This window comes from Grammomys surdaster, unplaced genomic scaffold (assembly GCF_004785775.1).
Source record: "Grammomys surdaster isolate TR1022 unplaced genomic scaffold, NIH_TR_1.0 125789, whole genome shotgun sequence".
NCBI classification, from domain to species: Eukaryota; Metazoa; Chordata; class Mammalia; order Rodentia; family Muridae; genus Grammomys; species Grammomys surdaster.
Genome location: NW_021620620.1, coordinates 18,221 through 40,532, shown reverse-complemented (window position 1 = coordinate 40,532; position 22,312 = coordinate 18,221). Strand labels below are relative to the sequence as shown.

Genomic DNA, 22,312 nt, shown 5'->3' with positions numbered 1-22,312 from the left:
TTTTTCATTCAAAGAATTATTTTGTATATGTACTGTCAAAAATGATTAAAAATTAATATGACATTTTCTTCCTTGTATAATTTATAATTGAGGTAGTTTCTTTAGACTATCATAATCCATCCTAATATTTCCTTAAAGCAGGTATTTATTCAGATAGAAACGAAAGCACGAGCCTTGCAATCAGTGAGGACGTGGAGCAACTGCTCAGTCCTGGAATACCAGGTCTAACGTGTGTGGAGGGGAGCTTGTAAATGAAAATCGGAATCTGAAAATAGCAGTATCCTGTATGTTAGTGGGGAAAGGAGATTAGAGAAAACAAACTGTGGAGACAAGCACATTTTTATAATTATGAACTTTATTTTTTATTTACTAAGCCAACACTTTCAGGAAAGAGATTTTACATCTGGTTTCCATAATTCATTTTACAGGCAAATTCTAATATACATTATGTACTCTGAACTGGATTGTAAAATCAATAGGAGGAGAACATTGCAGACACTGTTTCTGGTTTTAGTCCGTCATGACCAAGTTCTCAAGGCCAGCATTACTCATCAAGGCAATGCTCTACCAGGAAGAAAGGGGCAGCTTTTACTCAACAAGGTGAAGACACAATCTTTATAATCAATTACACAATTATAGGGACCTCATAATCATTTGTCCAAATGTATCCTCTCAAATTGCTGCAGCAGAAAGTTAAAGGGACCCGTGGAGAGACCAACAGAAAACAGAACGTAAGCATTGAATGAGGAAACGAGCAGATGATCAACCCCAAGGAAAATCCCATGTGTGTATATTACGGCTATACTTCATTTTCAAATGTGTGCATACGCATGCAAACCTAACTACCCAAGCTAGCTCAGCAACACGGGAGCTGCTGTGGAGACTGGAGAGTGGAAATGCTGTTGCAGCCTTACTGAACAAAAGTTGTACTTTTGACCCCAAAGTGCAACTCAGGAAGCTGGTAGGATCACTCTGGTGGTAAAACCAGGAAGCCACCTGCATCTGGAACACCATCTATGGCACAGAACCTCGGAAGTGACAGTTACTGGGATCAAGTTGTCTTGATACACTGAGTAAAATACTTAAGGGGATGATGGACATTCAAAGAAAACTTAGTGCTATCATGGGCAAAGTGGCATGCTGGGATACAGTTCTCGGAAAAGCTGTACAGCTACCTTCAAACAGCAACAATTACAGAAAAATTCATTTCACTAAACAAAGCCACACCCAGAGGAGGCATCGTGATACTTCAGGCACGACTGCAAGCAATTAAGCTCATTTAAAGTGCATATCTGATATTTTCTTTCATATTCAAATTTTTACTTACTAAAATGCTTAGTAAGTTCCCTAACATCTATATAAATATAGCCAACCGTTGTCAGTGTGCCTGAAAACACTGTATGAATAAAAAATAAGACCCAGAAGAAAAGTAACAAGTAGAGAAGTCTGTGTTTAGAAATCTTCCAATGATACAACTCTATAATCCTTTGTCGGATGCCTTGAAATCACCTGTACCTATGCCAATGAACATCTTAGACCAAGCTTTCCTTGAACAAACTCAATGCTACATAGCAAAACTCTAGCTCAAAAAACAGCCAAGCATCCTGTTAAAAAGCCAAGTAATTAATTCTGTATATTCTTTTCTCTTTCATACATGTGAAAATTAACCAACCTCACCCTTGGGACTTAGAATTCACCTCCTCTCACTGTGTTTACTGACAGAACAGTGAGTAAACTATGTTCCTGCAGAGGACAGTTGGCATCGAGTTGCATTGCTTTTCAGACGCATTCAAGAGAATGAGGCACACTGAGAAAGTGATGTCTGCTTATTCAGCAGTGCTGGGCCCTCATTTGGACTGCTTAGTATTACTAGGAGCAGACAGAATGATATTCTTGCAGCTTTTCCAGAAAACTGCAGGCCAGTAGTCTATGTTATTTGTGAATGCATCCTAGATATTTTCTCTGGGTGATAGACTTGAAGCACACATCATGCTTCAAAGGCATAGTGACGAGGGCTGGGAATGTAGCTCACTTGGTAGAGTGCCTGCCGAGCACACATTGAGCCCTAGATTCAGTCTCCAGTGCCACACAAAACCAGGTGTGGTGGTGCACGCCTGTAATCTCAGCACTCTGCAGATGGAGGCAGGAGATCAAAAATCCAAGTTTATCTTTGGCTACACAGTGAGTTAGAGACCAGCCTGGCATTATGTGAGGCTCTTATCTCAAAGAAAACAAAATATATTGATAAGCCTGCCTATCTTCTCTATCAAGACTAAGGCCCAACAAAGATATAGAGAGAGTGAACTGGTAGATAAATATTTCTACAAACTTATCAGGGAGAAAAAAATTAAAGTGGGACAAATATTAGAATAAAGAAATTACTGGACACAACAATTTAATATAATAGACACCAAAGACATTTCCCTCAGACAACAGGGTTATAAATAAATTTAAAAATTCAAACTTTCCTTCAAGGATAAACCAATTTGTGGAAGTATTCCATAAAATCTATACAAGTCTCTAATTAAAAAAAAAAACCTAACACATTAATTAGTATGTTCTATTGCAGGGACTAGAGTATGACTGTGGCTGATGTGCCAGACATGAGATTCGATTAGTTTTCATTCTCCGTGAGGAGAAACCGCATGTGCCCACATGTACCTGTAGCCAGCCTGGCTCCCTGTCATGATCAAGAGTTAAGTGCTTTTGCCCACAGCAGCAACGACTCCATCCCACCTCAGCCATGTGCAGCATGTCCTGAGCTTCCTCCGACTAACACGGTGTGGGGTGAGACTATACTCGCCTGTTCCCACACTGGAAAAAGGTCTGCATCTCCAAATGGCGAATTTACTTGATGGGTTCTGACATTTAAGGGAAGACTGCTCCCAAATGGCAGCAGATGTGACTTTGCAACTTTGCACAAATGCATTTGATGTCATGTTTCTCTTTGTGACCTAGGTACTTTTAAAAAGAAAGTCATTTAATTGTTTTGGCCATAATTCCTTTTGATAAATTTTTTGGTCAGCTTATCAGATACTAATCCTGTAATGTTATCTTTCTGAGAAATCTTAATGTGAATTAAACAAGCTATGACCAGCCTAAAGATGGCATGATTTGGGCAAACATGAGATAAATTTACTCGACTGCTTGAGAAGCGGCCAGGAGCACAGCTGGTTACCTGGAGGCCCATAGCTACCTTCCATATGACATCTGGAGCAATCTCTCTTAACCCACAGCTACCTTCCATAGGACATCTGGAATAATCTCTCTTAAGAAAGTATTCTTTCCTACCTACAAATTAATTTTCCTCCAAATCTACTTTTCAAGAAACTGTCATTCCACCTTCCACCGAAAGAAAAGAGAAACTTAAGAAACCCAGAAAAGTGACTTATTATGATAGTCTTAAATTGATATATTTTTCTTAAAATGTTTTAACTCATTTTTTATAGAAAATAAGCTTTAAAACCATCTTTTATATCCCATCAAAATTTTGTGCAAATATCTCAAGTCCATTATTCCAGTCTTCAGACATCAGGAAAAAGTCAATAAATACAAGTATTATAATAAAGAATTTTAAATTTTCAATGTATGTTATGGAAACTTGAAAGTAGTACGATGGATCCATAAGTTAATAAGAGTGAAAACTCAATTGCCAGTACAAAATTCTAGCCCCAACAGAGGTTACAACTGATATACCATAGGCATCTCAAGCTCTCCAAGTTTACCCAGCAGCAATGTAAGCAAATAGTAAATGTGTGTGTAAAATGAGATGTAACAGCAACATAGAACAATGACAACTGTCAGCATGGGAATTTGTCTGATAAATGGAGGACTAGATTATTGATCCTAGAAAGGAGAGATAAAATTGGTAAAGACTCCTCCACTAAAAGCCTGGTCTTTCCTTATTGGGGACCTTTTGCATAGACCTCATAAATACACAAAACCTGGCCAGAACCCTGCTTACAGAAAACTACCTTCCATCATCATTATGGATCTTTAGTTAAAATAGCAGCCATACTCACAAGAGGAATATGCATAGGGGTCAGATTCTAACAACCAGTTATTACATACCACAACAGGACTAAATAAGCAAAGTACACATCTTGCCTGATAAATGGAATATTCTGACTTTTCCGGTATGTAGAAAGAGGGCTGGATAGCATGAAGAGGAACTTAGGCCTCTGAGATGGATAAGTAAACTTGTGTTTACCTGAGACAAGTATGTGCAAATGGTATGTAATTCAACCAGGATATAAAATGGAAGAACCAAACTAGTAGAAGCTTCTGCATTTTAATTTTAAGATTTGCTGAAATGGAACCTCCAACATAGTAATAAGCTGCACATAAAGCTATTAGAGAGCAGACTGTTTTCAAAGGACAAATTGGCAGGTGATGGCTATGCACTTAATGTATCTTTGGTTTAGGAAGACGAGAATATCGATTAGAGGCTACACAATCCCCAGAATGCAAACTGCTGTGTGGAGCATGCAGTTCCTTCGATTGTGATAACGGCCTTGGGATGCTTGTCTTGGCCTGGAAGTTTTGAGGCTCTACTGGGGGATTGCTTATTTGTTTTTGCTTGAAAGAGCCAGAAGGGGGACGGAGTTTAGATGCTTTCAGATTCGAATGATTTGCAAGATTGTTTTGATTCGATGTTGGCTGATGTTTTGAATTGCATGGGGTGATTCCTGGTGCCTTCTTACATGTGGAAGTTCTACTTGGTGATGAGTCAGAATCTGGAGGAGGTGTCAAAGAACTCAAGTTGGACGGCTTTAAAAGCTGCAAGGACTTGGGCTGAGGACATTGGTTTCTTCCACCCCTCTTAGTCTGGTCCACTGTACTTGACTGGGAAGAGGTCTGAGGAGGAGAAGTTACAAACTGCATGTCACTAGGTTTTTTCTCTGCCAAATGATAAGGCTCTTGAGCATTCCGAGTCATGCTCAGGTTCGTTTCAGAAGGTGTGTCCCTCACCACATCCACTGGGAACTTTGGGCTTGACGAAAAAGGATGCTCTTCCAAACCATGGCTGCTGTCTTGCTGCAAGCCATGTGCAAAGCTTCCATCTGGATGTGCACCACCCGGACACATGCTTTGGACTGCACAGTCACTGTGGGCCTCGATACGTTGTGACTTTATTAATTTTCCCTGGGCGTGGTCTGTAGATCTGGGAAGGCTGCTGGAAGGCTGTAGTACTTGAGGCTGTTAAAATTTAAAAACAGTACCAACAATTTATATTAGAAATTTACCAAAAATTAATGCAAGTTTAATTATAATTAAGCAAAACTGCAACTTATACTTTAATATGGAAAATGTGTGATTTTTTTTAAAGAATGAATTGCAATATCCAAGCAAACTCATGACACATATAAAAATGATAATGCAAACAAAAATGATAGAAGCAGCAAACACTGAACAAGATCCAAACTTAAATGGGACAAAAGAACATCTTTAAGTATTTACTGAAGGGGGCTGGGAATCCCTGCTCCATTGGATTTATTATCTTCAACCTTACCTACACAAGATCCAGAAGACACTCCAGTAGCACTTTGATTTAATTTTCTTAGGTGGCACTCACATCTAAAGGTAACCTTCAGCATATCACCCACTTTATTTTATACACATTGTCTTGCATACATGTGCATATGTGCACCATGTGTGTGCCTGTAACTGCATGTGAGTAACTGTAGAGGCTAAAGTAGGGCATCAGATCCCCTGGAACTAAAGTTACAGGCGGTTCTAAGGTGCCCTGTGCTTGGGAACTGATCCCGGTCCTATGCAAGAGCATTCAGAGCTCTTAACCATAGAGTCATTTCTCTAGCTATTATGCATTTTAAAATTCGTTTTTTAATGCTTATTGTGAAATGCTGTATCCCTTTTGAGAATTACCAAATATAAGGTTTAGAGTAAAAGACTATCATATTAGTTTATATGAAATTCTAATAACTTACACAAAAACATCCTGAGCTTACACTTAGCCCAGTATGTGCAAAGCACTAAGTTCAACCCTTGGAGTCCCCAGGAAGCTAAAAGTCTTTTCAGTGACAGTTGAGAGAATACAGAGATGCAAGCATCTGGAACTAGAAGCAAGCACAGAAGACAAGTTCCTAAGGCTATGTAGCCTTGTGTGCCTTCAGCAGCTTACTGAGACAACACCTTGACAAACTCAAGAGAACACATGACATCCTTTATTTTTGGCTATCCAGTTTTTAATTTTTAGGTTTTTTTTTGTTTTCTTGTTTTTCTAAAAGGTACAAACTAACATGGGTAAAACAATCAGTAACTATTTCCTCTCTCAGACATATACTTTCTATTTAATATTTTGGGCTAAAGTTTCACATACTTTGGTTTTGAAATGTGAATTTTAATAAATAGTTTTTTACTAATGAAATACTTTCTACTATGCTAATCTACAAAGAAAACTACACAGTGCCTCTCAGCACCCCTGCTGCAGGAATGGACTGCATCACTGTGTTCTGTTACTCTTTGGCCAGCACTGGAAGTGGCTGCCCAGGGTCAGCAGAGACAGACTGGAGTGGCATGGCTAGGACTGACTGAGAACAGGATCAGCCCTCAGAAGGGACGGCTGAGGGGGGCCTGGTACTTTAAAAGTTGGGGAGGAATCATAAGATATCATGTTAGTCATTGCTCCAGCATGGAGGAAGGAGGGGCCCACAAGCTCTAACTCCTGTGGAACACTGAACCAGCTGACAGCTTTTGGGGGAAGGTATCCATTCTCTTTAAGGATGTTACTCCTGGTAGGTTAGCCAAGCTGAAGTGGAAGGCTATAAACCAAGGAGAACATGGGCAACACAAATTGGACTGACAAGTTATTTTATTTTTACTCTTTAAAAAGAGTACAAGGTTGGGATGAAGAGATGAAGGCAAATCTGGGAGAGGTGGGAAGAACTGAGCGGTTAAGAATGATCAAACCGCTTGTATGCATTCATTGAGGTCTTTAAGAAAAAAACTTTAGAAGGAAAAACAATAGTCAAAATTAATCTGTACAGAAAAATAAATACTAACATTAACTCTGACTGTGGAATGTTTAAAATAAAGCTAAGCCAATCACTGCCTAAAGCTAACTATCCCAGACTTCAAAGACAGTTTTTTTAACAGCCTATTATCATAGAGATGAATAAAATGTCTAACATGAAAGGTACTGAAATTCAGTGGATTCTCCTGAAGGTTTTCTAGTAAGCATATAAAAGTAATCACAAATGTCAAAATGATCTAATAGATCAAGCAGGGCCCTACTAAGGAAGTCAGGATCTCCCCAAGGCGGGGCCTAGAAAAGAGCAGCACTAATGGCCAAGCACAGGGCCTCTGTTTTCTTTTCTCACCTCCAAACAGAATAAAGTTTTCTCATACCAATGAAAAAGATCTTAAAGCAATTTAAAAACTGAAAATATAAGGGACAATTTTTAATAATGATGTTTTAATAATACGTTTACTGCCTTAGGAACAAAAACGTGCTCCTGGCCTGCAAAAATTTCCTTTTCTTGTTAAGACAGAGCAGTCAGAGCCGCCACTCCACTCTGTAGAATCCTAGTTCAGGCCACTGACTGAACACAAGATGTCCACTCACAGTGCTGATTACTCATGTTCCCTACTTCTTAGAGAGAAATACACAGAAGGCTGCGCTGCACGTATTCAATGGAACAAAACTCCAGTTACAAGACAGAAAGTGACAAAGCTTCTAAGATATAGCATGCTAAGTTTTTATCTGAGGGGAATAAGACTAAACAGTTACACAAATAAAGTCTAAATTATCATCTAATCAGAAATAAACAGTGATTTTTATAAGATAAGTAATACAAACTTTACATTTCATAAAAAATTATTTTTAGTAATATAATTAATTTCCCTCTCCTAAAATGATTGCCTTATGTTTAAAAACTGTAATTTGGGAAGTTCCGCCATTATGAAGAGTAAAGGTCTCTTTCAAGGAAGAGTCAAAGAGGCGAAGCCTCCTACCATGGACTGGACTGGCACTAACAACAAGCTACCCACTAACAGCTTCAAAACACCATTGTGTATTAAATTGCATCGTGCTAGAGTGAGAAAACCTAGAGGAGGCCACTCAACAATCCCTATGCTTGACAGAGCTCCTTGAGTAGAGCAGGCAAAGTCAACAACAAAGCCACTTCTGACAACATGTGATCCAAAAGAAAATAAAAGTCCAACTGGAGAGAAAACATACAAAATGTACAAATGGCTGGGCTGAGTTTTTAAAGGGAGAGCAGGAAATCGCCAGGTAGACAGGAAAGGAAGGACTGCTGAGACGTAGGCTGCTTCATGATCAGGACTAACAAAAAATCACACTATTCGCTCACTTAGATGCTATGATAATGTGGAGAGAGCACTGCTGGGAGAGCAGGCAAGGCTGGTGCCAACAAGCACTCGCCAAGCTACCTCACTCAGTATGCTGGATGATGAGAGTTCCTAACGAATGTTAAGCAGAGTTCTGAGGATTCAGAGCACTTCAGGATCTCACTTTGGTGGAACTGGAGATACTCAATGGGGGGATGAACCTCTAAGTATTTAGTCAGGTAGTGAGCTATCAACAGCCCAACTGAGCTATCACCAACAGCTCAAGTAAAGTTTGAAGTATAAAATCAGCATACTATTGGGCAGTAAGACAGGTCAACCAGATTTGAGGAGAAGGAAATTCACAGTACTTTCTGCTATCTAGGCAAGGTCTTCCAGGAAGTACCAACTACTCCTTGCACTTCATGGCCTTTAGATGCTCACACGACCCATAACATAAGGCAACAAAAATCTAAGCACCATTGGGGGATTCAGAAATCCTCCTGTAGTAACAGATGAGTGAGACTTAGTAGTCTGTCCTTGGAACTTGTGGAAGGTTTGGTAGGAAAGTTCTCAAATGTAGACTGATGTTCAGACCCTCTACCTGGGCTCTACAACTGAAAGTCTCATAGAAGAGTTTTAAATAAACTCTACTCACTACTCTACAAGCTCTGCAAATTCTACAGATTCTACAAATTCCTCAGGGTAAGCAGTTATGTGTCAAGGACACTGCCAGCAATAGGCACTACTGGGGAACTGTGCAAAGGCTTGATGGTAGTCTTTAGCAATGACCTCAGATGCCTATTTGGACTGCTTGCAAGGATAACTGGAGACGAGTCTCTTGTGCAAGCGCTATGACACTTTGTTTTGCATACTAGTCAGCGCTCCTGGTATTTGTTCCATAATGGTGACTGAATACTTGTTTGCCATGTAATGAGCAAGGGAATATTAGCTGTGTATTCAAGAATGGCTCAATGGAACATAAACTAGCAAAGATGACTGGCTATGTCAATAATAGATCATTAATGGTTAAATAAAAATTAACCTCTACAAATTAATGGACAAATAAGTCTGGATAATAAAAAACAATCCCACTTTCCTTTAAATGTTTGATGTTAATTACATATTAAGTTGAACAGAAGTATCTTTCATAATGACCTAGGAGCTTAGCATGGCTAAGTGGTTTTTTTGTTTGTTTTGTTTTAATTTGAATAGGTATTTCTGGCTTAGGAGACTGGAAAAATTTATCTCAACAGGCATTTAGCTGTTTCTCTATTCCAGCTGTAACAGTTGACTACACATGCGAAGCACTTAGCACAGTGCTTCCTGACACACGTGTCTCCTATGATAATTAGAGAGTATAAGCAGGAGAGGTTCAGGCATATGTCTTTTGTAACTGGACCTGGTAGAATAGCCAAGATCTTTATCATATGAAAACAAATTACTTACTACAAAACATGAAGTTTCTAGGTTCAAATGCATGGTTCAGTCAGTTAGCCACAGCTATGGTTTAAATCAACAGCAGCCACGCGTATTATGACATCAAACCTAAGACTCCTCTATTTCCTCCCTGACTGAAGAACTAGAGTTAGAGCATTAAAGTATATTAAAATTTTGAACAACTTATCGGATGGAGCTAGTTAGTCAAACACAGAATTCATTGAATTACTCAGCTTCTAGATTCAGACTGATGTTAGTTTGAGTTTTGCATCTATTCCTTACAGTTGGTGAGATACTGAGCAAATCATCACAGTGCCCTGAAATGAAATTTTGTAATTAAATTTCTACAAAGAAATGCATAACTATCAGGCCCCTAACAAATGCAAGGCATTTACAAATACTAGAGAAATGTTAAACTTCAGACTAGGAAGCAGGGGTTTCCTTCTGCCCAAGCATAGAAACCCCAATTCCAAGTTTACAAATATGCTGGCTACTTTTCCTGAGCCTCTGAGTGGAAGGTTATTAGCCTCTTCTTTTTCTAAATGGGTACACAGATGTTTAATGAGGTAATGTTCAAATTTCACACATCTCGTGGCAAAGATCTATTTTAAAGCATCAGAGATTTTTAAATGTAGCACTAAAACATCACTGTCATATTATTTGGTTACCAGTTATAAATTCATGGGATTTCAGAATATACAATATACAATATATATATAATATAAAAATATATAAAATCTACATATTCAATACCATCATACAGGTAACAGCTTTCCTGAAAAGCTTCCCACTTGCTTCTGAGTTGATTCTCACCTAGAAAGGATAGCAATTAGGCACACCAAGCCCAAACCCACTGGTGGAACAGTCTGTTTGGACAGAGGTGGCTCCACGGTGACTCACTGAAAGAAACCTCAAGGGAAGCTCTTCATCATTACGGTTTCATCACAACCCCAAAGTCTCTAGAATTATCATGCTGCATTTCCTAAGCATCCTTCCCCCTCCAGTTACTAGCAGAAAAAAATGGTAGCAAAAGTGTCAAGACCTGAGTAAAAATGTTCCACAGTCTGAAAAGTAGAAAACAGGAAATAATCAAGTATAAAATTGCTATTATGTAATAGACATGAAATACCTACAATCATTTTCGGGGCTACATACAAGTTTGTTGTTATTATTAAATACACTTTAATATTTAAAGGGAAGATGGAAATGGAGCCACCTGTAACATGCCTGTAATCTCATGCATGCAGGCTCTGACATGCACCATGCAAACCGGGAAAAAAACAGAAAAGCAAAATGTGACCATGAGGAAGGTGGTAGGAAAAATCTGAAATTGTACTGTACCACGCTTTGTCAGAGAAGTAATGGACTAACTTCTCAACTCCTTGCCAATGGCACAATGGGAGAGCAGAGACAAGAAAAAGACAGGACAATGGCATCAGAGACCAGACAGAACACTGAGAATCGCCACGACTGGGCAGCAGCCAAGGGTATCTGCTCTGCCTGTTTTTCTAAGCATTACTCATTATTGTAAAAAGTATATTTGCACATGATGAATCACATTTGATATATTTATACTTTGTTGCTAAAGTGGTGTACAAGTTAGTACAAATATTCATGTTCATAGAAAAGAATATTTAACACTTCTTATACAAAGGGATCACTTGAATTTTACCAAACATAATACTGAAAAGAATTTTAAAACAACTTAATACTAATATTCCAAAAACCTAAGGAGATTAGGCCTCATATAATCCCTTATGAAGATAGAAAAAAGTAAAACAAAAAAAAAGTAATTTAGAAAACGAATAGCACAGTATAAAGCTAAATAAACTTAGAATTTGCTAGTTTGTTTCTAGTGCTACAATGGGAATAAGGGTCTTTAAGATAACTAACTGAACTTTAACTTAGAAATGATGTTATAAATGATATATGACCTTCCACACATCACTGTGAAGGCAAAAAATATTTAACTAAGTCCCTCTATAAATAGCTTCAAATAAATCCATTCATAGTTCCCAGTGATTTTGGAAACCAGGAATACTCTTTTGTCTTCTATATTTCAGAAGGGCACCTCCAGATCTTAAAAAAACCTAAGAGGACATATGATTAATATGTATATTACTTAAAAACTACAGAAATATGGAATTCATATTGACTTATCAAAGAGATTAAGAGTCACTGCATTTATTGCAGAGGCACAGTCACTGAGAGTGACTGACTCCATGTAACCATCTCTTAAAGACAATCTATCACATCTACCTAGCAGATCTAGAGTACTGTAGGAAAAAATTTCTGAATTGTTTAACAATAATACAGTGCCACTAGTGTAACCAATAGGGTGTGATTTGCCAAAACAACACCTCAGCAACAAGGGCTTGCTAAAGAAACACTTTTACCATCTGTAAAGACGGCATCACAAAAAGCTTCAGACAGAAAATACTAAATGTTGCACCTGCCACAAGTTCACATACTGACAGAAACTAACACATGTCTAGGTTTATGGGAAGTCCTGCTAGACCATAAGTTAGGTGCATATTTCTAATTAACCAACCAATAACTATGCTAGATACCATCTGAAATTGACTACAAACGCTATATGATATTACACAAAAAAATCTTGTTTAATGTACAATTGAGTTAGTTCAGTTTCTACGAAATTACCTTAGTTTCCATTTCAACAAAATATTTTATTTTTATGAAAAGTCACTCCCAAAGGTAACTGCTCATAAAAGCATGAGCTGATGCAATCATGCATACAGAGTTGACCAACATCACATCTTGGAGTCAGTCACATTGGGCCATGTAAATCAAACCTATCAGCATGTCTGGCAGTTAGAATATGCATAGTAACTGCCCATAATGAACACACAGAACATTTAGCAAGTGATTTCCTTCCAGGGTTCCGCCTGAGGAAGTGCTGGCACTGGATTATACACAAAGATAAATTGCACTGCAGTAATCTATGTGGACTAGAAGAAAAAGGTTCAATCATAATTACTCTCAAATGCATTGTCATCATCTACCAAAAAAAGAAGGATTTCATGTTATATTATGTGAAACATGTTTATATGATTCAAAAGTATCTGGAACTATCACCTTATAAAAGACTAGAAGGAAGTACACAAAACTATTTTAGTTCTTTTAGTTCCTTTATAATGAGCCCACTATATTGTGTATCAGAGGAAATTTTATATTTTACAGCAAAGGTCATCTACAATAAATTGCAAGATGCTCTCGATTTAGAATGAAATTCAATTGTAGTGTGTTTACTTACCCTGAACAAATTATAACATTACTCTGATTAATTGGTTTACATTTATGACTATAAAATTAGAATTAATTAGACTATGAGTTATGTGGAGATGAAGTGAGAATTCAAATAAAACATCTACATATTCAATGTTATATTTATCCTTTTAAATGTATGACTATATTTTATAAATTATATATAAATGCTTCTATATATTTTGGGAAATAATTTCTAAAATGTAATATTTAATTATTAGATTAAGGATATGGACACTGAGATATAATTCTTGAGCCAAAAAACAGTGAAAAGGCAGAGAGTAAGCTTTGGAAAATAGGCAGGCTATAAGTTCTAACATTTCGATGTAATTCTGGTAAATATAATTATTAGAATATAAATTTAGGCATCAAGAAACACATCCAGAAACCGAACTGTTAGGACAGATGGAGATGTACTTATACGGTTTGTGTCCATTCCTTTTCATGTAAGCTGCTTTACACAGAAGACAGATACAAAGTATTACTAAGTCATTTTAAGTAACATATGTAAGAGAAAATTCTGAGGTTAGGTGTAGCAACAAATGGATGTCATTCTTATATATGATTCTGAAGCACAAGGGTAGCAGGGAACGCTATCTGGCTTGTCATTAAGGCCTTCTATTGCCAGAAGCAATTTTTTTAAATTAATTTTTCCTTCTCTACAGCAGGAATTGCATCATTCTCAATCCAATGTTGGGGGGCTTTAGCGTGGAAGAAGTAACTCATGCCACTTGACTGAAGTCTCCACAGACACAACAGGAAGAGTCTTTATATATCTAAACAGAGATTATTTTCTGTAGACTATAAAAATATTATTTGAAATCAAAAGAAAGATAGCACAAAGTAAAAATTGGTATTCATTTTTAATAAAAAGTATAAACGAATATAACTCATCAGTTCTAGAGAAAGCCATTTAAAAGCCACGAACTTTTATACGTCTCTCCATTTCCTAGAGTTACTCTTAAATTTAGCAAGATTTCTGGCCAGTGGAGCTTTGTGAAATGGACTGGGTACATATTCCTAATAACTGATGCTCTCACGCTCTGTGTGCTTACTGCAGGCTGTCTTCCACATTGTATCTACCACTGTATGCTTACTGCAGGCTGTCTTCCACATTGTATCTACCACTGGGTGCTTACTACAGGCTCTCTCCCATACTGTATCTACCACTGTGTGCTTACTGCAGGCTCTCTTCCATACTGTATCTACCACTGTGTGCTTACTTCCACATTGTATCCACCACTTCTAACACCTACCACTCACTCTTACAACTCAAACTCAAAACAAAACTGTTACTTCTACAGACTCCACCACACTCCTGGCCTCTGTATTTGATGATAAACATAGTACACTCTTGTCAATGCTCAAGCACGCATGAGAAAGAACTTTCAAAATGAAACATTACAATGAGAGAGACTCCTTTACTCTCATCTGTTATTTATAATCAACCTCTATAAAGACTGAGTGCTAGGAACGGAAAACTACACAAATGCAGAAACAGGTACTAATAACGTTGAATGTTCATTTAGTATAGAAAGAAACCTAAGACCTATTCTTAGCTGTCTCTGAAAAACCACTGGGTTCATTCCTATGCCTTCATAGCCTTACTTCCTCTCTCTCTCTCATACACAACCTAAAGGAGGTAGGAAAATAGCTTTGCTAGCATATGTTAACACCTATCCACAGGGGTGAGTCTCAGATAATATAGCAGTTAAAACATATTTCTCTTCCAACAGAACCTCTTGAACTCAGTGAGAGATGCTGAAAGGTGTGTAATGATCCTGTAACTATGACTACGAGGATTCTATGAGAATCTCTACAGAAAGACATATCCACTCATTCTGAGAGTTTAACAGAGCCAAATCATAGAACTAATCCTTATTTTTTTCTGAAGTTCATGTAACTTATTTATAATTTTGATAAAGACAATTTTTCAAAAAAAAATAAATTTTATTCTAAGTTGATTAAAATTCCCCTCGGGACTCCTGATACTTTACCTAAGGAAAATTAGTGGAAAAAATGGTAGGAATCACAGAATACACCATGGAGAAGGTGTAGAACCAGTTCTGAATGACTCTCTTTTTAATATTAGCTTTGGGGGGGGTGACTTTTCAAAAAAAGATAAAATACAGCCAACTTACCAGGTATAGTAAAATACATAATCTAAAGCAGTCAAGACGTGTGGAAGGTCGAGTAATAACTGAATCATTAAAAGTGTTAGTAAACCATGCATATTCAAACACACTGCTTCTATACTGTGAAGCAGCTAACAAATTATAAAAGACATTAGTGGTTTTAAATCAGCCCTGAAATTTTTTAAAAGATTTTTTAGATGGTAATTAAATACTGTTAAAAGCCTTTGATTAGGGGATATTTAAAGTGTGCAATGGTCTAGTTAGCTGGACCCCTAAACAGTATGCATCTGTCTATCAAATCTGTGCACATTTCAAAGATAAGTAGGTAAAAAATAATTTTTATCTTATATATTTCATGATATTGATAAGATCTACTTAAAGACAGATGCATGCCAGCAGGTCGAGGGACATGAGTGAAAGGTTTCAACAGCATTATGGTGAAATTAACCTCTGGCAGCTTTCAGGAAGCCATAGTGGAGGTCTGTTTGCATGCAGTCAAGGAAACGTTAGGAGAGCACAGGGAGTGCTCATGGAGCAGGTGCCTGCAGATTACTGGGAGGGAAAGAAGGTACTGAAGAGGGAGGGGCCATGCAGCAGGGAAATACCATGAAGGGGAAGCCAGAGCAGGATGGGAGTGAGAGACACAGACTCACTCTGTCTGCGGTGCGGCGGAACAGTCCGTGGCATCCCCTGGAAGGAGCCCTGCCAAGGAGAGAAGGAGGGAGCAGAATACCCACCCTGTGCAGAAAGAGATGGGGTGGGGAGGCATAATGAAGAAGGGAACCAGAGAAACCAAACTCACATTGTTTATGCTTTTTAAAATAACACAATAACAGTGTTAATGAGAATAAATTTCATTTTTAACATACAGGCAGCTCAAATTAAAAACACAACAGAACTCAAAATCTATTTGTCAAATATCTTACAGAAAATATGTCACAACTCCACACCTCTTTGTAGGTAACACACAAATAAGCCTGGTATGCATTAAACCCACCATCATATATCTTTTAAGTATCAGATTATTATTATGCAGAAGAGCACTATAAGGTAAAATAAATGATATGTATTCATATACAGAAATATTAATTTATGAATCAGGAAATCAAACATTAGCACAAAAATTTTTCAAGTCATAGATTTTCAAAAGATTAGAACACAAAAAGAGAGAAAGCTAGGGTTAGAAATAATTAGGATATTGTGACAATAAGTTCTTACATAGTGTGACATGCAAGACATAGGTGCCGCATGCTTTTTAGTATGAGTTACTAAAGGTCCTTAATTTAACATAATCATGTTTATCAAAATTGGAAGACATCTGTATTGTCAGATGTTGAACACCAAAGAATCAGAAACACATTTTGCCTCAGCTTTACACTGTAGCCAAATTAAAAGCTACCCACAGATAAAACTATAACACACAAATGAAATGGTCCCAGAACTAGCCAACTGCTGCTTTAGCCTGTTTTCTAAGTCTTCACAGCAACATTGTTTCTTCCAATGCACACTGAAAACAGATTTAAAAATATTTCCCATATCTGGAGTAAATCCACAGGAATGACAGGTACTTATAAACAGGTAAGTAGACGGCCATAAGAGCCATGTATAATGTTACTGGCCTTGAAAAGCACTTCCCATCAGGTACTGATTTCATATATAACTACAAGATGCACAACACGGCTGTTTTAACAAACAGTGTAAGATATGAACAACAATCTTCTGTGTGCAGACTTCTACCTGTTAGAACGTGAACTCTCAGAAGCACAGGTTGCTCCTGCCAGTTTTTATAAAGGTAGCTAGCATATGCCACATGCAAAACCTGATGCCTGAAATGATTTACATTACACTATATAAAAGCAACCCTGTGACCATCTCACAAATGTTACTTGTTCAAATATTGATGCGAGTGTGTGTATGTGTCTCTGTGTGTGTGTATGTCTGTGTATTTTCACACAAACATTTTTGAGTAGCAAATATAAATACAACACTAAAATAAATATATAAATAAATAAGACCATTTGGCAACAAAATAATTTTTTAATTCCCTTTGAGTAACTATCTCCAAATATATCCAAATATATACATCAATATCTCTGAGTTGCAATATGGCAACTCCCAGTGAAGAGGAACATGGCAAATCTGAGTTTAAAATCAGGATAGTACTGTAGAAATGTTAACCAATCATCCTGTCCAGGCTCCAAATCAGGAAAACATTGGTCTCAAAAGAAAATCACAAGGAAAATTACTCAGAAGAGAAATCAGAAAGATACACTGTTGTTTCAGTTACTCTGACATCCTATCTCCCAGGCCTAAGGGGAAAAAAAACCAGGTTTCTTGCTGATAAAATTATAAACATTAATGTTTAGAAAACAATGCCTTTTGGGATGCATCTGTGGCAGGTTTTGATTTTATAAAACTATACTGGGAAAACTTGACATCATGAGTCTACTACACAAACAGGAAAATGACTGCTTACAACATACATTATTCCACTGTTGAATTGATTGTTGTATATGTCTCTCCTATATGCAGTGTTATGAACTAATAAGATTTATTCTATGTTAGAAATTATTACAATAGGACATTTTGAAATATATGCCAGATCATTTCCCTTGACTCTCTCATACACAATACTCAGTTATTAACCCAGGGGAGAAAAGTAGAATTAGGTGCAACTGTGAACAGAGTTTTAACTTGATCAAGCCTTTCCATGTGGACATGACAGTCTGCATATTCCCACACTTGTTTTAATAGTAATCCAGGACAGCTAATTATGCGATACGACATAGATCCTTTAGACCTTCTTTGCTGTCTGATGGAGATTGAGGGTTAATTTTTTTAATTATGTAAGTTAAGAGGTTCAGACAAATGGCTGGTTGGTAACAAGAATATGTCAGAATAATTTGGAATTTAATGTGCAAACTGACTATCTGTAGATGTTAAGCTTAAACAGTTTTTAAAAAATACTGGAAATACACTGAGTAATAGAATTTCATCCTTGTCCTATGTTTTTTATCCAAATTATTTATTTCACAATTTTTCAATTAAATATAATCATATCATTTCCCTCCTCCTAATTTATCCTATATGTTCCCACTCCTCAAATTCATGGTATCTTTTTGTTTAATTATTATTGGAATTCAATATTAAATAATGCTGTTCTTAAGAGTGGGGTAGTACAAGGATCAGTAAAGACTACCTGTGAGAACAGTAACAAGGTCTGCAATAAAGCACAGACTGGCTCTGGACTTGTGGCTATCCTGTTATACTAGCCTCCAAGCGCTGGGATCAACAGGACTGCACCAACCACAGCTGGCTCTGTAGCTTTATATATTTAAAATGAACCTTCAGTTGGGCTTGTTGGTGATTTATTCTCCAAACTTAGGAAACACAGGTATATAGAACTCTGCCGGGTTTAAGGCCAGCCTGGTATTCACAGTGAATTCTAGGCAGCCAGGACTAAACTGTGAAACCACGTCTCAAACAAAAAGAAAAACAAAATAAGATGAACTTTGATTTCTCAGAGCACCAGCCTTCCACAGCATTCCTGAATCGTGCAAGTACTTGAACTCAAGCTCTTCTCAGCTTTAGTTTCCTTGTGTGAAGGGAGAGACGAGATTACTAGCACCTAGGCAAACTGTTGGTCACAGTAAGCAAGCTTCTTACTGTGGGTTGGGGTCATGTTGGCTTCAAAGTGCTTGCTTTTCCGCCATCCTGCTGTCACAGGCAGCCATCTCCTCAGGCATCTGTCTCTTACCACCTTTCACATTTCCTTCCTTCTCCAACATGGCTACCGACAAACCCTAGTCAGTAAGCCTCTCAGCCATCAACCCTTTCCATCCTTCACTGTAGGCAGATTTCTTCCTTCATGTTTTGATCATGTGCAAAGGGAATTCTCACAAGTACAAGCTAATAATCAAGTGACTGTAGCAATGTCAAAAATGACTAAGCTACCTCAAGATGTTATAAAAAACTATGAAGACGACAGATCATCATCTGCAACCTTCTCAAAGGGCTAGATAGATTTAAAAAAATTAACTTTACTAAAAAGATTTTTAAATTGCCTTTTCATTTCTAAAATTTCTGCCAAAAAAAAAAAAACCTAAAGTTTACAAACAAGAACCACACTGCATGCCCACATTTGTATTGCCTAAACCTTGTCTAAATATACTGAACTCCTACTTAAAAACAAAAAAAAAAAATCTACAGGATTGGAGAGATGGCTAGCAACTAAGAGCACAGTCAGCTCTTCCAGAGGTTCTGAGTTCAATTCCCAGCAACCACATGGTGGCTCACAACCATCTGTAATGCGATCTGATGCCCTCTTCTGTGTCTGAAGACAGTGAGAGTGTACTCACATAAAATAAATCTAAAAAAAAAAAGAAGAAGAAGAACAACAACAACAACAACATCTGGAACAATGTATAATTTTTGAGGGAAAAGAAAATCACTATAATCATAGTAACTGTTTCCAAAGTAATGTGTTTCAAGTGAAGCCCAATGAAGAGGGGTAAAAGATCACACAGTAAACTCATTATTAACTGGATACATAAATATTATTGAAGTAAATGAACACAGATTTATTTATTCACTGAATAAACCTCAGTGAAACTACAGTAATTCTGAGATTAGATTTTCTGACTCTGTACTCCCATGAGCTTTCACACTAACTTTCACTACTTTCCTTAGGACGAGTGTGTGTTCCTGCCTAACTGTCCACTTACTGTTGCCACCTCCATCCCCTGCCACCTTTACTAGCTGTTCTAGTTAAGAATGTTCCAATCCTCCCGTTCTCATTTTCAAAACCTCTCATCTGGCAAGGCTCTTGTGTGTGCTTTGGGGATAAGGGACTATGGGCCTCTAGTCAGGAGTCCTAAGTTATAGTACTGTCCAGCCTTTTCTTTGCTATAGACATGTAATAGGCCATTTACTATATATATACACCTTGATTTTTATTCCCATCACCAAAACAAAGGAACATGGCTAGGTGATGCCTATAAAAAAGTAATGGTGAAAGTGGAAGCCTGAATTTTTGACAGTGCTTGACGAAAGTCCTAACCTTTACTTTTCCCAAGATCACTGTAAACCTGACTCAGGAATACACCAGAATTGTTCTGTACCAATTATTTAAAAAGGCAGATTAATATCTTGTTTCAGAACAGTGAGGCAGGTGGGCGGGGAAGCCAGGGATATTAAAAAGTTTAATGACGTCCCTGTAATGTTTAAAGCTACAACAGCTTATGGGAAAACTAGAGACCCTAGAAAGATCAAATGCCCATGTAGAGACACAAGACATAAGCTTTCATCTCAGCCTTGTCTCCAAGCATTGAAGTTCCCACACCCTTTAGCATCAAAGTAGAGTTGTGCTTTCTTTGTGCATGCCATCTGCCTTCTGTGAGGGGCCTCCTTCACCCTCCCTTACAATCTGTCTAGACCTTCCCAATCCTCTGGCCTACACAGATCTTGCACTCAGTAGTGACTCAGTAGTCCCACTGGCTATTGAGGAACCGAGGAGTCTGCATCTATCTGTGCATTTCCTTCTCTGACTCCTCACTTTTCCTTCAAGAACCATGATGATCTTCAGGTAAGTTCATTTCTATCATCACATTATCCCATAAGAATGCAATTACACATTATATAAAAAGAAACAAAAGTAACAATTTTGTAAACTTTAAAGGTTTACAGTTATGTTTTCTTAGTTGGATTAACTATATTGGTTGTTATATTTTCCTATTAATCTGTGTTACTAGGACTCTGTTACAATATAAAACACAAAAGGAATCTCAAAGTATATCAAGCTCTAATTTATAGAAGTCTATTACTTTCTCCATACAATAGGATAATGTCTGACATCCTGAAGTGAGTTCCAGGTATTCAAGGTACTTTTATCATTAAATATATCTTGATATATAACACTTTCAAAAAGAACAAACTGTTTCTAATAAACCACACCCTAACTATGTTTTCATGTATTAATATTTCCTAATTCCCTCAATAGTTTATAATAAAACCTATTTCAAAAAGTTTCAACACATAAGGGAGTATGCTCTTGCTATCATACACCTTCAGGGTGGGATCTACTGTACAAGTGGGACAACGGTATTACTACCCCCACAAAAGCATGCAATGAGAAAAGAGCAGACACTCAAATAAGATGGGCCACAGAATGCAGAATGGAAAAGCTAGTAAAAGCACATTCGCTTGTATAGAGCACACAATAGAAGCTTTGGAAAGCACTTAACAACTAGGATGCAAGCAAAGAGCCACTCACACCTAAAGAAAAAAATAGCTATGGCAGATTCAAAATTATTAGTGGTTAGATTAAAAATCAAAGCAACACACCAAAACAGCAAAGGGCAGGAGTGAGGAATAGGTGACTTACAGGAATTCTTCTCCAGGGCGTCTGGGTATATTTATCAGCATATGTACACTTTCCCTCTTTAGATTTCTGGTGGCAGTTACATCGGGTTGCCTGGAGAAAACAAATGTTTAAAATGGTTGAATTTTGCACATACACAGGCAGTTAGAGGCTGTGATAGGAAGAACAGGCCGACTCATCAAGTTGCACAGTACAATGCAGCTCTAGATACTTTTGATGGCAAACATGCCTAAACCAAACATCAAAGTCTATCCAGTCGTCTCTCCTTTTTCAGGGACTGTACTTAAGAGAAGCCAGTAGGCTACATTTCAGATAATCAAACTTTCTCTTGGGCAATTTATTAAACTGTCTAAAAAACTCACTATATATAATTTTTATGTGTGTATATAACATCACATATAGATGTAAAATATATGTAAAAATTAAGGGCATAAAAAGAATACAACTAGAAATTATATTCCTTTTCTGGTCTATTTGACCCTGCTGTTGTAAACCTCTGTCCTCTGCCCCTCACATGATATTCATCAGGCCAACTGTAACTACTTTCAAGATAAATTCAAGGCTGGGTCTGGTGACATTCCTTTGTTAGACAGGGTGGAAAGGTTCCACTAATTTATCTGAGATTCTAGACACACTTCAGCACCCTCCAGCCAGCTACACTAACTTCTGTCTGGATGACTGTGGTGCTGTTGTCTTGAGGGAGTGCTAGAGTTTATTTTCTCTGGAGTATTAACTAAGAAGGAGCTCAATCTAGGTAGCAGTGGGG

At 37.5% G+C, this 22,312-nt stretch overlaps 1 protein-coding gene across 1 annotated transcript in view; it reads right to left on the bottom strand.

Moving 5' to 3' along the window:
- Positions 1-334: 334 nt before the first annotated feature.
- The window catches only part of LOC114640186, a gene marked incomplete at its 5' end in the record, with an annotated part of 39,127 nt that continues 17,149 nt past the window's right edge, over positions 335-22,312 (bottom strand). Inside the window, 2 exons of the mRNA XM_028789116.1 lie at positions 335-5,199; positions 21,550-21,639. Of these exons, the coding sequence (XP_028644949.1) occupies positions 4,405-5,199; positions 21,550-21,639 (885 nt within the window). The remainder of the gene's footprint in view (positions 5,200-21,549; positions 21,640-22,312) is intronic.